The 14819-nt window shown below is 36.9% G+C and overlaps 1 protein-coding gene across 1 annotated transcript; it reads left to right on the top strand.

The window, feature by feature from the left end:
* The first annotated feature begins 355 nt into the window (after positions 1–355).
* Positions 356–11306, top strand: LOC104113943 (probable UDP-N-acetylglucosamine--peptide N-acetylglucosaminyltransferase SEC). The gene is made up of 28 exons (XM_009624266.4): positions 356–702; positions 3349–3494; positions 3599–3697; positions 3786–3836; positions 4588–4704; positions 4803–4859; positions 5140–5259; positions 5374–5436; positions 5527–5605; positions 6197–6306; positions 6401–6454; positions 6542–6609; positions 6729–6831; positions 7014–7216; positions 7320–7416; positions 7869–7940; positions 8055–8131; positions 8209–8325; positions 8412–8496; positions 8582–8749; positions 9246–9356; positions 9493–9579; positions 9675–9802; positions 9882–9964; positions 10078–10183; positions 10278–10424; positions 10821–10941; positions 11078–11306. Exons 1-28 carry the CDS (start codon positions 528–530, stop codon positions 11189–11191), a joined length of 2958 nt encoding a protein of 985 aa, XP_009622561.1. The 5' UTR covers positions 356–527; the 3' UTR covers positions 11192–11306.
* The last annotated feature ends 3513 nt before the right edge of the window (positions 11307–14819 follow it).

Genomic DNA, 14819 nt, shown 5'->3' with positions numbered 1-14819 from the left:
ACACCTTTTAATTATAAATTATACGTAATGCTAATTCAAATAAGTGAATTAGTATCTCTTTTTCTTTTGAAAATATTAATTTATTTTTAAAATAAAATAAATAGTTGATGGCATACAATAGACAATATGTAATTGAATAAATACCCGTACATGGATTTAGGTAAGCATAATCAGCGACAGAATCACGCAATATTTAGGCAAAATAATAAATGGTCAACTCAAACCGACCAAAACCAAAGACAAAATAATGTTCCGCCCCAAGTGTCAGTCAATTATACGAGGCTAATAAAGTCTTTTCACCCACTACGCAATGGGAGCAGAGCTCGTAACATTAATAAAGCAGAAGAGTCGCTGTTTGTAGTAACCAGAGCAAATTCAGACGAAGAAAAAGGAAATTCTCCTTATTTTTTTCACATATATTTTCCGCTGCCAATTCCTGCTACGAAATCTTCCTGTTTTTTACATTTTTTTTTTGTTTTTTTTTTTTGTGTGAAATTGGTAGAAAGTGTGTGTGTATGTGTTAAACTATGATGTTGTCGCTGCAAAGCGATCCTCGGCAGCAGTATCAGCAGCAGTTGCTGATCTCTAGGGTTTCACACGATGGAGTCACCGTCGGCGATCCGAGGACAGATTCGTCTTTTCCGTTTTACACTGAATCGGCTTTGTCCTCCGTCAATATCAAGTCCGAGTTGTCTCGAGAAGGTAAAAGAATTATTCAAGTTTTTTACTTTTATTTATTTTTTGGTTGATATGTTTAGTTCAGAAAATTGAGATGTTCTGTGGTTAATGATTATGTCTTTAAGTTGAATTTGAAGCTTTTTACTTTTAATTTTTATTTGGTTGATATGTTAAGTTTCAAATTGAGATGTTTTGTGGTTAAAGATTATGTCTTTAAGTTGAATTTGATGTTTTGAGGATTTGAATTACGAATTTGTTAGTGTGGGAGATGAATAAGAAGATGATTTTGAGTATAGACTAGAGAATTTTTGAAGTGCAGAAATTGAGTGGCAGGGATTTTGTCTCGAAATAATAATGTTGTGTAGAAATTTATTTAGTTTTTGTATCATTCTATTGTTGCCTTTGGGTTTTGGTCCTTGCTATATAGAACTTCTAGTACTTTTTATTTTATGTTTACATAATATTGGGATGAATAAAGTGGCCCGTGAGATTCATATAGCTGACTCCAACTTGTTTGAGACTAGTTGTTGTCTTTGAGTTTTGGTGGTCATCACTATAACTGTTAAGTGAGTATCAGAAGATTAACGTGAACCACCACTAGTAACTATAATTTATAGTAGCAACTTCCGGGAGATGTATAAGCATGCATAACTTTTAACCAATGAAATAAGGTAGTACAAATAACTCTAGTTACTGATGGGGTAATATTATAAACATGAGGAGGTTATTTTTTTTTTGAAAAGGTAACATATTTGTATATTCATGTAAAGACTTCACTAAAATTGTGAAGTCACCCATAATTACAATGTAAGTGCCCATACAAAACTACACAAAAAGGGCTCTTTTCTGCCTTGTTCTCTTACAACGAGTCTAAGGCATCTAAAATGGATACACTATCCTCCAAAAGTTTTCCTTTACACCAAAAATAAAAAAGAGCTAAACATTTCATCTTTATCTTTTGAATGTTGTTGGATTTCTCTTCAAAGCATCTTTGGTTTCTCTCTTCCCAGACTGTCCAACATGAGGAGGTTATTGTTCATCATACAATTTGTGTTTGAACGTTGTTTCTTCATTCAAATCAAATGGACATAGCAGCAAAATCTATTGTTTTTGTTGTGCACATAGACTTCTTCAGTTCTGCATTCAAGTGAATGGTCACAACAAAGGCTAAAAAAAATAGGAAGCAAGCTGATTTGTGCAGTTCAATGGATGCAAAAGCATCCAAAGAACTGGGTAGAAGCTTAAAGAAAATTCATGACTTTTACATATCGAAACCTATTTTACAAGGACTCCAACTTCGTCCTCAAAATTGTGTCAACTTGAAACTAACATTTGGTGTAAGGCCTGTGTCGAATTTCTCCAACAAATTATGGTTACTTGGTTAGCAGTAAGTTGAAGAGCATAAGGGAAAAAAATGAAGAAGACTAGTTTGTCGTCTTACTTCTCGAGAAATAACAGCATCATGTTAGACAGAGAGTAAGAGAATGAGGTGGAGGAGGCTAAGGGTGAGTACGGATTCAGCTGTTGGAGGACTTGGTGGTATTACGGGAATTAGCATAACTAGGTTTGCTTTTAATTCCAATTTATCATGCGGATAGGTAATGGCCATGGGCTTGGGTTGACTGATGTCATTATTATTGATACTTGTGTCCAACAATGATAGATGCCTTAGTTAAATTAACCACTGATAGGATAAAATTGAGATCTTTGGACATCCAAACAGTTCTGTGTAAATTTGGCATAGATTCTTCAAGTCTTTTGAAATAAAATTCACATATTTATAAACTATGTGAAACGTACCATAAGTCAGCATACTTAATAATTCAAAATACTTAAAAAGAGGTTGAGAAAATTGTAGTCAAAGAAGAAACTATTTGACTTCCCAAATATTGACTTTTTTCACATAAGATGTGACAAAGAGTGTATAAAGAAGTTTGGGGATTTTTTTGCCTGGTATGTCATTGAAGAAAGGTTGAGAAAGTGGTCAAAAGGCTGCAAGAAGGATCCCGAAAAGAGGCGCTGTGTTGCTACAATGCTCCCTGGGAATAGGACTGCCACTAAATGTTGAGTGAAAAGATACAATAATAGAAAAATTATAAAAGGGAGAAGATTTTTAGCCGAGAAGGCAGCATTATTCTCTGGTGGCAGAAGCTAGTTAAGTTAATACCAACATTTCAGAGGCTCTGGTACTACTATGCTGACAAGAAAGATAAGAAAATTAGCTTTGTTTAAATTTGTTGGATTGACAATGTACAAGAGGTTTCGTACGATAGTAGTTTTGAGTTACATGATATAATAAAAGTTTCTTAATTCTTGAGAGTTTTAATTGCGAGTAACATGTTAATTAAAAATATCATATTCAATATTTTTAATGATTTTCCACTTTTAAAGAATTGAAACCTTATGTCCTTATCAAGGACAAAAAAAGGAGAAAAGAAAAATTGGAGTCATTGATTCATTGAATCATGACTTGAGGGCTTTTAATTGTCATCAACTTTAGGTTTTCAGATAGCTACAAGGTTGATATATATAATTACAATATTCACTTTTAGGTCGTGGAGTCTGCTGTCAGCTGAATATTTTGTTATGCACGCATTGCTGGTACATGCACACTCTTTCTCTCTCTCTCTCTCTATATTTCTTTTGACATCTGTATTTCTTGTGCCACAGTTGACGAGGACACACTTTTAACTCTTGCTCATCAGAACTACAAAGCTGGAAACTATAAACAGGCTCTAGAGCATAGCAAGGCAGTGTATGAGAGAAATCCCCAGCGCACTGATAATCTTCTTCTTTTGGGGGCCATATATTATCAGGTATGTTTTCTTGGACAGTGCTTTATATTCATGGTGCCTCCTTTATCTTGCGTGTATTTATGCCCATAGATTTAAGTAAAGCATTTGAATTTTCTTTGTTTTAGTTGCATGATTTTGATACGTGCATTGCAAAAAATGAAGAAGCCCTCCGCGTTAACCCACACTTTGCTGAGTGCTATGGAAATATGGCAAATGCTTGGAAGGTATGGTTGTATTAGTGCTCCTAGTTGCTAACTTTTTGTTTTTGTGATTGAACATTGATATGATTTATTTGGCTTCTATTGTATGCAGGAAAAAGACAATATCGATGTTGCAATACGCTATTATTTGATTGCAATAGAGGTTTGTATGCATCTTCATTTGCTTTATCAGAATGTAATGATTTTCATTTATCCTGCTTATAACGATGGTTAATAGCATGACTTAAGTCTGTGGTGCTTACAGACTTTAGGGTTTGAGGCAACTGTTTTTAGATTGTCGAGGTCTTGTTGGCTGCGGCCATGGGTCCTTTTCCATTCTTTGTCTCCAACCATTTAATCGCCACTATGGAAAACAACTAATAAGTCCTGTATCTAATGCAAAGCTGCTACAAGTTACTTGTTCTTTTATGTTATACATTCTAGGGTTTTGGCTTTTAACACCTAAAGTGACCTTTCTTTTTGGATATGCTTAACAATTTTGTTCAAAGAGGAATTTCCTGTCTGATAACTGGCTAATTCCCAATGATTAAAAAAATTCTACCTTTTAAAATAGAGCTCACTCGAATATATTAGTGTCTATCTGGTTATAAAAAAATATATATATGGGCAATTTGGATAGAAAAGAATTTATACAGGTCAATTTGGGTCCTGGAAAATTTCCATTGTCCTTTTCTTTTTTACGGAACCCGAAACAAGACCTTTCATTTTCCATCGCGACAGGAATCTCTCTTTCCCAAGAATTAAGGGGACATGTTTCCCAACTATAAATTTGCAAGTTTGGCTTTTGGTACATTAAAACCTTGATATAGTAATACAGTAAAGGTATTTTCTATGAAATACTTATGGTTCATTATTGTTGGATGACATAATCTAAGTCAAAATTTGTGTTGCAGCTGCGTCCCAATTTTGCTGACGCTTGGTCAAATCTAGCTGGTGCATATATGAGGAAAGGAAGGCTGAGTGAGGCAGCCCAATGTTGCCGTCAGGCGCTAGCTTTAAATCCTCGTCTGGTATTCGAGATTACCTATTTTTTTTGGCTTCTTTTTAACAGTTCAGATGATTTGCGTCCTTATATGTTTGTTTCTTAACTCACTTGTGTTCTTTCTAGGTTGATGCACATAGCAATCTTGGGAATCTGATGAAAGCACAAGGGTTAGTGCAAGAGGTAAAATACTGAGACTTTCTTACCTTTTATATATATATATATACATACATACATACATACATACATTTTACGTGTGGTTTTGGGATGGTTGTGTACGTTAACTTTGTACATTGTCTACACATATGTCTGAGTTAGGTATACTCATGCATTATCGAATTTTATTATTCTTTAACAGATCTTTCAGTCTTGAGGTGCATCTCATGTGCGTTTCTGTTTACTACGCTTTGCTGGCTGTTATGCTGATTGATTTCTGTGGTCTTGATTATTGGTTTTGTTTTAGGCATACAATTGTTATGTGGAGGCACTACGTATACAACCTACATTTTCCGTTGCATGGTCCAATCTTGCTAGCCTCTTCATGGATGCAGGTGATCTTAACAGGGCATTACAGTACTACAAGGTATGGAATACCTTAAATCATTTCGCATATTACGTTATTAAATCCAGAGTTTTGGATTTGTTTTGGCTATTAAGTTTACTCACTATTTTTGTGATTCAACCTTTTCATATCCAGGAAGCCGTGAAGCTAAAACCAAATTTCTCAGATGCATATTTGAACATGGGAAACGTGTATAAGGTAAGACCTTCTGCTTTGTGCTAATATGGTCTGTGGTGCAAGTGCCGGGGTAAGAATTTGGGACATGTGTTTCTTCCTTGCATTTTCCAGGCTCTGGGAATGCTGCAGGAGGCCATTATGTGTTACCAGCGTGCTCTCCTTGTGCGACCAGACTATGCAATGGCTTTTGGTAAGTGCTCCTTTCTCGGTCTTAGCTTCATATCAATTGCTATGAAGTTGCTTAGGGTGAAGTTCATTTGTACAATACTCATCTGTATGTATAGATGTCTTTTCTTTTAGTAAATGTATTTGTCGACGTCTTTGCACGGAATGATCACATCATACTGCTTGCCTCTTTTTTCTTGGGGATAAATCATATTGCTTTCATCTTGAGCATTGCAGTCATTTTGTCAATATGCTAAAACCTCGAGTTTCCATTTTTCCCATGTAGTTGATGCTCTGTTGTAATTGAGGTGAAGGATAAAGTAGCATGAAAATCATATAAGCTTGAAGCTACCTAACAATTAGCTCCCCCCCCCCCCCCCCCCCCCCCCCCCCCAAAAAAAAAAAAAAAAGGAGGGAGGGATCTTGGTGATAACTGTCAACAGCTCTCAAAAGGACAAAAATTGAGATGTTATTGCATTGGTGGTGCTTCTCATTTTTTCTAAAACAAGTCATATAAGCCTACAACTGAATTCTTCTTTATCTTTGGGGCAAACAATCCATAGGTTACTAGTGCTCCGTGATGGGATTGATCATTAGCTATGTAAAAAATGTGCAGGCAACTTAGCTACTGTGTACTATGAACAAGGTAACCTGGAAATGGCCATGCTTAATTATAGGAGAGCTATTACCTGTGATGCTGGATTCTTGGAGGCATATAACAATCTGGTGGGCCTTTATTTCATCTTCTGCATAGTTTTGCAGTAAAAAATTAATTTCTTTGGGTATTAATTATCCATTCTTCCCACTCTGTTGCTTTTAGGGTAATGCTTTGAAAGATGCTGGTAGGGTTGAGGAAGCAATTCATTGCTATCGTGTAAGTTATATTCACTTTTGGATGGATGTTTGCTTTCATTTTTCTCTATTTTGCTATTTTAGTAATCTTTCCGGTTGGTGCATGCAGCAATGCCTCTCACTTCAACCTAACCATCCTCAAGCACTGACTAATCTTGGAAACATTTATATGGAGTGGTAGGGTGTGCTTAATTGCATAATTATTTTCTTTTGTTTTTACTCCCTTTTTGGGGATATGGAAGTGAGGAAGCACTCAAATCAAGTGATTTTCAGAGTTGTCATTCCTAATTCTGCAGGAACATGTCAAGTGCCGCTGCACAGTGTTACAAGGCAACTTTAGCTGTGACAACTGGGCTTTCAGCTCCTTTTAACAATTTAGCCATAATATACAAGCAGCAGGTACATGTTTTTATGTGATTCTTGAAGAATGATTAATTTTCATGCCTGTGAAAGAAAAGCTGTTTGAAGGGTTGTATGCGGTTGGAAAGATAGCTAGAGGGGATTATTCTCTTGGCAAATTAGGGAGTTCTCCTGTCAGGATTTTGACCAGACAAATGATAATTTCTTTTGGTAAATTATAGGGTAACTATGCAGAGGCCATATCTTGCTACAATGAGGTACTCAGGATTGATCCCATATCAGCTGATGGACTAGTCAATAGAGGTAACACATACAAGGAGATTGGTAGAGTTAATGAAGCTATTCAGGACTATATGCGAGCCATTACTATTAGACCAAATATGGCGGAGGCTCATGCAAATTTGGCCTCATCTTACAAGGACAGGTTCATTGTAGTTCACAAGCTGCAAACAGTTGATAGTCCTTTCTCACACATTTGTATATGTCCATTTTGCTTGGTTGTAATGCTTTTGTTAAATCTTCTGTAGTGGAAATGTGGAAGCAGCTATAAAAAGCTATAGACAAGCTCTGATGCTACGTCCTGACTTCCCAGAAGCAACTTGTAATCTTCTTCACACGTTACAGGTATCTTCACCCATTAGTTACCAATGTTTTCGTAGGCCAGGTTTATCAAAGAGCATGTATATTTCTTACCTTGTGTCAGCTTGATAAACTTTACCTGCAAATGTTAAGCTCATAAGATAATATATCTGTTAATGGACTGTGCTTGAAGATAGTTGTCAAACACTGAACTACTTTGTTTATATAGATGACAGTTTCATGCCGTGCTCTTTTTTCCTCAGTTCTTATGAAGCTTTATGTTGAGCCTGTTTGATCTGTCTTGTGCTCATTCTACCTCTGATGCCAATTTACTAGTTTCGGAGGAAATGCTTAAGATAAGTCTAGTACCTAGTGTTGTAGTTAACTTAAGGTAATTTCCATGCGCATCTCGTGCATGAGGAACACTAGTTAGCTTCATAAGACATTGGTATTCTTTTTTCTAGCATACTCATTATGTTTGACTTCATACTTCCTAGTGTGTCTGTGATTGGGATGATCGAGAGAAGATGTTTATTGAAGTTGAGGGGATCCTGAGAAAACAGATTAAGGTATTTCAGCCTCTCATTCAGTCATAGATGTTGGTGTTGTAAGCCATATGTTGATCCCTGTGGTACTGATTCCTGTTTTCCTTGATTATTTGCTCCATTGCAACGTTATCTTAGATGTCAGTTATCCCAAGTGTGCAGCCTTTCCATGCAATTGCTTACCCTCTCGATCCACTGCTAGCTCTAGAGATCAGGTGAGCAATTTTCTTTTGGATCCTATGCAAAAGAATGATATAGATTTTGTAACTAACCCTCTCCTTTGATTATACAGTTGCAAGTATGCCCAGCACTGCTCTGTAATTGCAGCTCGCTTCTCACTTCCTCCTTTCAGTCATCCTCCTCCATTGCCAATAAAGGGTGGTGGCAGGAGTGGTCGGCTTAGGGTTGGGTAAGTCTCTGACCAGCTCTCTACTTGCTTCCATCTTCCTCGAACACTACTGTTACTGTATAATGAGATTTTTTAAATGCGTCTAGATACGTGAGTAGTGATTTTGGCAACCACCCATTATCACATCTGATGGGTTCAGTGTTCGGCATGCACGATAGAGAAAATGTTGAGGTTTGGACAATTTATCATTCATTGGTGCTATTACGGATCCACCCTTCCTGTTTCCTGCTAATTCTACAAAGACTCTTATTTCCAGGTGTTCTGCTATGCTTTGAGTCCAAATGATGGCACTGAGTGGAGACTCCGCATCCAGTCAGAAGCAGAGCATTTTATTGATGTATCGTCCTTGACATCCGATGTGATAGCTAGGATGATTAATGAGGATCAAATACAGATCTTAATCAATCTCAACGGTTATACAAAGGTAAGATATCGGTTCCTAACCTTGTTAATCTTAATGGGATCATTTTCTTATTCTGTAGCTGATATTCATTTATTTGTGAATGCAACTTGGTAAAGAAGAAAAGGAATAAAAGTGGAACGATATTTGTTGGGAATATTCTTCTGAAATGTGAAGATCAGGATCAAACTTGGATAAGCATGACCTCGGGCTATGAGTATTTGGAAAATGTTATCTCACATTTTGTCATTGCCTAACTACAGAAATTCTGGACAGTCTCATGTGCTTTACTTTTGTTGCCATAAGACCTTGTATTTATTGTTTTGAGCATCACTGAAGTATTACTTCTTTCACCTTTTCCGTTGCTAAAATTATCTGCTGGTGCATTGCTTTGCATTCTAGGCTGATAAGTTTTGGTAATTATCTGACATTGCTCATCTCTTTTGTTTTTGTTTTGTTTTTAGAGAAAGGTAACAATTCTGGCATTGCTCATCTTTAATCTTCTATTTATGTTTTGTAGGGAGCCCGAAATGAGATCTTTGCAATGCAGCCTGCTCCCATCCAGGTTTCATATATGGGGTTCCCTGGAACTACTGGAGCTAACTACATACATTATTTGGTTTCTGATGAGGTATATTATGTTCTTGACATGCTTTTGTTGTACACATGCCAGTTTATTTCAACTACACAGTACTCACACATTTAGACTTCACTTTGTTTTCCCTTCTTTCTTGTCTTTGACATTGCTTCTCCTTTATACTTGGTAGTTTGTATCACCTACGCGGTACTCACATATTTACTCAGAGAAGCTTGTCCATCTCCCCCATTGTTATTTTGTCAATGATTATAAGCAAGTAAGTTCTTGAGCTCAAACTTCTGAGATTCCTATCTTGAATTATTTGTAATATCTCTCTTTTGAAATGTTGATGGGTTTCTTGCCACTGTCTAGAGAAACCTTGACGTGTTAGATCCAAGCTGCCAACCCAGACGCTCGGATTATGGGCTGCCAGAGGACAAGTTCATTTTTGCTTGTTTTAATCAGCTCTACAAGATGGATCCTGAGATTTTTAAGACATGGTAGTATTCAGATGCCTTTGTTGTTGGTATACTGTTCTCTATGTCCAGTTGTGCTATAGTCTCGAGTTCGATGTTGCAGGTGCAATATTCTTAAGCGTGTACCAAACAGTGCTCTTTGGCTTCTCAGATTTCCAGCTGCAGGAGAGATGAGGGTTCGTGCACGTATGTATCCCTTTCACATAACTTCTATTACTATAAGCTTTGTCTGATGAGGCTTTTAAAACATTATTCTATGTATGGGGAATATCCTTAATAGTGTTTTATTTTTTTTCCAGATGCTGCTGCACAAGGTGTGCAGCCAGATCAAATTATTTTTACAGATGTTGCAATGAAACAAGAGCACATCAGACGCAGCTCCTTGGCAGATCTTTGCCTCGACACGTTAGAACACTACAAACTTTGTTGCATCTTTCCTTTTCAGTATTCTGTGTCCGTTCAACTCATACTGATGAATTTTGTTTCTTTTTTCTCATAGGCCACTCTGTAATGCACATACCACTGGAACAGATGTACTCTGGGCTGGTCTACCGATGATCACCCTTCCCCTTGAGAAAATGGCAACTAGAGTTGCTGGTTCGTTGTGTTTGGCCACAGGGGTCGGTGAGGAGATGGTTGTTAGCAGGTACCTGTTTTGGACTTGCCTGCTTCTATGATGTTTTGGACCCTTGCAATTTGCAAACATGTTTCTTTCTTAAGTTGACATTTCCACTGAATTGTATTTTAGCTCTTATTCTTGATACATGTGAACTCTGATCTTGTATGGCCGGCAGTTTACTTTTAATATTTTTTTCTTCAAAATAAAAAACCATACTTACAGTAAGACTGAACAATTTAGAATAATTTTATTCTGCTTGCAAAAATTGCATTGTGGAAAGGGCATCTACCTAGTTTAAATCATATAAAGCTAGTCTCAGATGGGGACGACTCGTGTTGAAACAAAGAGAAGGATGGCTTATTTTCTTATCTGTGTGTCTACCTTTTTGGGCTTGATCAATTTTACTTGCTTTACATTTTACAGTATGAAGGAGTATGAAGAGAAGGCAGTGTCACTGGCACTGAATCGTCCCAAGCTCCAAGATCTCACCAATAGACTCAAGGCTGTTCGTCTGAGTTGCCCTCTGTTTGACACAGGACGCTGGGTGAGTGATCCAACACCATGATACACGACGGTTATATTTCAATGCTTATTGACGTCAAGTACCTTAAGATTTGCTGAACCGCGTTATGATTGTGCTATGCTTTACTTAAACACTGGTTCTTTCTATGCATCATTAGGTACGGAATCTGGAGAGATCTTATTTTAAGATGTGGAATCTCTATTGCTCTGGCCAACATCCTCAACCATTCAAAGTAACAGAGAACGACATGGAATTTCCTTATGACCGCTAGATGTAAAAACAGTAGTCTAAACGGGATTGTAGATAAATCAAAGAGCATGTGAAGAGCTATTTATTCTAAATCGGTGTCTCGCTATTATGGTATTCAATGGTGAGTTTCAATCTTATCTTCTGATGTTGAATTTGAAACTCTCGTGAAGTGTATTAGTTGTAATTAGAATACCCATTCTAGCTGTCCAAAAACTTGAGTTTGCCCTTAGTCCAAGGTAAAAACGCAGTTACATGACCGCACTACCTTTACCTAAAAAGACCCAATGGTGAAGCATTTACGCTACGGTTCGAAAGGAAGGATCAGTATTCCCACTTTGGGTAGTTAGTACGCAATGGTTCGAAAGGAATGGATTATAATTCCCTCTTTGGGTAGTTAGTTTGCGTTTTTACGGAGGTGAATGATTCGTCTTGATTGTATTTGTTTATCTATAAGCATTTGTTGATGTTTATAACTTGACTTTATGCAGGCCTTAGCTGATGGATGATCCTGGTAAAATCATTGAACAGTGGTTAATTTCTTAATTGAAAGATGCTACTGAGGTTTACGGATATATGAACAATTACAGAGGTACTCTTAGAACACGTTTCCTCGAGAATATGAAGAAAGAAGTGAGTTTGAAGCTTATTAATTGAAAAAGTTAAGGACATAGGTATAGTAATCTGACTAAAATAAACAGAAATGATGGTTTAACCGTTCTGAAGAGGAGGTTTAACCATTTGTTATCAGCCACCTACCGACCCTGACTAATGCCAAGTTGCGTCGCCTAGTGGAGAGGCTCCTTATCATGAGTTTCTTATCCGAGACCTTAGGTTAAGAATGGAGGAATTTTGGTCGTGAACTTGTCCAACATTGCTATGAAACAAACACGAGAAGCTTTGCGAAAGGTAAGTCTCCTGCCGTTTCAATGGAGATGTCCAAAGATGAACTTGTACAAAAAAGTAGGTTACAACCTTTGCAAAGGGCGATTGCAACGTGAATAACCAAGGTCTCGGCAGCGCATTCTGCTGCTTTATTTAAAAAAGATCATATTACTGGAATTGTGCTTAAATGCTAACACACCACTAGTTACGTGAATCAAGACCCCTAAATGATTTCACGTGAGCGACCAGATTAGATGAAATTCCTATGGAACTTTGGAAGAGCATGGATAGGGCAGGCTTGAAATGACTCGCTGGGTTATTTAACGTTATTTTTAGGATGAAGATGATGCCTGAAGAATGGAGGTGTAGTACGATGATTCCGTTGTACAAGAACAAGGGTGATATCTAAAATTGCAACAACTATAGGAGTATTAAACTGCTAAGCCACACTATGAAAGTTTGGGAGAGGGTAGCGAAAGCGAGGGCAAGGGCAAGGGCAAGGAAAAGTGTATCTATTTTCGAAAATCAATTCATATTTATGCCGGGATGTTTGGCTACGTAAGCCATTCACCTTGTAAGGAGGTTGGTGGAGCTGTGTATAGGAAAAGGAAGAGGGACTTGCATATGGTGTTCATTGATTTAGAGAAGGCTTACGTCAAAGTCCTAAAGGAGGTTCTATGAAGATGTTTGGAAGCTAAAGGTGAACTTCATGTTGTTTACACTAGGATGATTAAGGACATGTATGATATAGCTAAGATCCGGGTGAGCACGGTGGTGGTGGTTGGGGGAGGGGGGGAGGGGGGGGGGGTTAGGACCACTTTTCAATTGTGATTGGGTTGCACCAGGAGTCAACTCTCGGCCCGTTTTTATTTGCCTTGGCGATAGACACACTGTCGCGCCAGATTCAAAAGGAGGTGCCATGGTGTATGTTATTTGTAGATGATATTGTACTGATTGACGAGACGCGAGGTAGTGTTTAACGCGCGATTAGAGGTTTGGAGAAAGACCCTGGAGTCTAAAGGGTTTCAAGTTGAGTAAGACCAAGACAAAATACTTGGAGTGGAAGTTTAGTTACGAGACCAGTGAAGCGGGCGTAGATGTGGGGCTTGATACACAAGTTATCCCTAAGAGAGATAGTTTCAAGAACTTTGCATCTATTATCCAAGGGGACATAAATATTGATGAGATGTTACACATCGTATTGAAGCGAAGTGAGTGAAGTGTAGGATCGCATCCGGTGTTTTATATGATAAGAATGTGCCATCTAAACTGCAAGTTCTACAGAGTGGTGGTTAGATCGACTATGTTGTATGATGCTGAATGTTGGCCAGTCAAGAACTCACATGTCAAGAAGATGAAAGTGACAGAAATGAGGGGTAGGCCAAAGAAATATTGGGGAGGGGTGATTAGGCAAGATATTACGTTGCTTCAGCTTATCGAGGGCATGACCCTTGATAGGAAGGTGTGAGAGGTCGAAAATCAAGGTAGTAGGCTAATAGGTAGTCAAGAGTAGTAGTGTTAGTCTTGTATTCTATTATTATTAGATTTCTATTACTACTCGTTGTTCTTTTTGCTTTGTTTTCTTGCATTTTCGTTGTTGTTACTGCTTCGTGCTACTGCTTTTCTTTTCGTCTCTCGTTATCCGAGGATCTATCGTAAACAACCTCTCTATATTTAAAGTAGGGATAAGATTTGCGTACGCGCTATTCTTTCTAGACTCAACTTGTTGGGATTATACTGGAATTTTTTGTTGTTGTTATTGCAGCAACTTAAAAGGATAGGCGCCAAACTTGGAAGTTAGTTGGGGAAGAGATCCGTTGTTGATAAAAAAATGCATGACTTAATTGTTGGTGTTGATTCACTGTAAATCTGTTGATAATAAATACCTGAGGATAATTCTGTTACTTGGAGTAGATGTATTGATTAGTTCAATATTGACATCTATTAATTGCCTAGTCCAATATTGCTCACTTATTTTGACAAACAAATACAACGTTTAGAACTATGGTCGTATACTTGCATATTCAACACAACACCAAAGAAAAATCAAAATGGATATTCAACTACAAGTTACTTCTTTATCATTGGAGATTCACAGACATAATTTGTGTGTAAATATCTCAAATTTTGGTTCTATTGTTTTGTATTTTGATAAAGTTCACAAAAATGCTTTGATATAATCTGAGAGATAATTGTCCAGTTACAAGAAGCTTCGACACATCAGTGGAGCTCAAGCACATGTGAGGCCTAAAGCTAAAGTTTAATATGAGGCCTAAATTGTAAAAAAATAATATATATTATATATTTTTATTTGAGGTCTATTCTTCTAACTTTCTGAAATGTAAAGTTGTTAATAATTTTTTATAATCTATTTTTTTCAACTTTTTAATTGATACTATAGCCAACCCATTTAATATTTCTTGAGGCATTGTTGATCTTAGCAAATTTTTTATCAATTTAATTTTAAAAATTTCTTTCCGTTGAAGCAATTATTATAGGAAACGTTACCACTATTCAATAAGCAATATAAGCATTTGGAAAAGAATCGAGACTTTTTATTTGATTGAGTATATAGTATTTTCTACTTGTACTATTTTCCTTATCAAATCAATTCTAATTCAGACCTTAAAAGAATTATTCATACTACCCATTTTTGAGTAAGTCAAACGCTTGTTTTATTTACATATATATAAAAAATTCTTTCCTTTTATATGAAAAAGTATACTTTTGTACTAAAAGTCCTAAATTTTATTTTATTTAAATACCTA

This window comes from Nicotiana tomentosiformis, chromosome 5 (assembly GCF_000390325.3).
Source record: "Nicotiana tomentosiformis chromosome 5, ASM39032v3, whole genome shotgun sequence".
NCBI lineage: Eukaryota > Viridiplantae > Streptophyta > Magnoliopsida > Solanales > Solanaceae > Nicotiana > Nicotiana tomentosiformis.
This window is presented reverse-complemented; position numbering and strand designations above follow the sequence as displayed.

What these genes read in the sequence shown, in the direction of transcription:
- LOC104113943 (XM_009624266.4), top strand. Translation starts at nt 528, where the DNA reads ATGATGTTGTCGCTGCAAAGCGATCCTCGGCAGCAGTATCAGCAGCAG. An exon ending in GTCCGAGTTGTCTCGAGAAG is followed by an intron (nt 703 to 3,348) that starts GTAAAAGAATTA and finishes CTTGTGCCACAG; the next exon opens with TTGACGAGGACACACTTTTA. An exon ending in ACGATAGAGAAAATGTTGAG is followed by an intron (nt 8,497 to 8,581) that starts GTTTGGACAATT and finishes TCTTATTTCCAG; the next exon opens with GTGTTCTGCTATGCTTTGAG.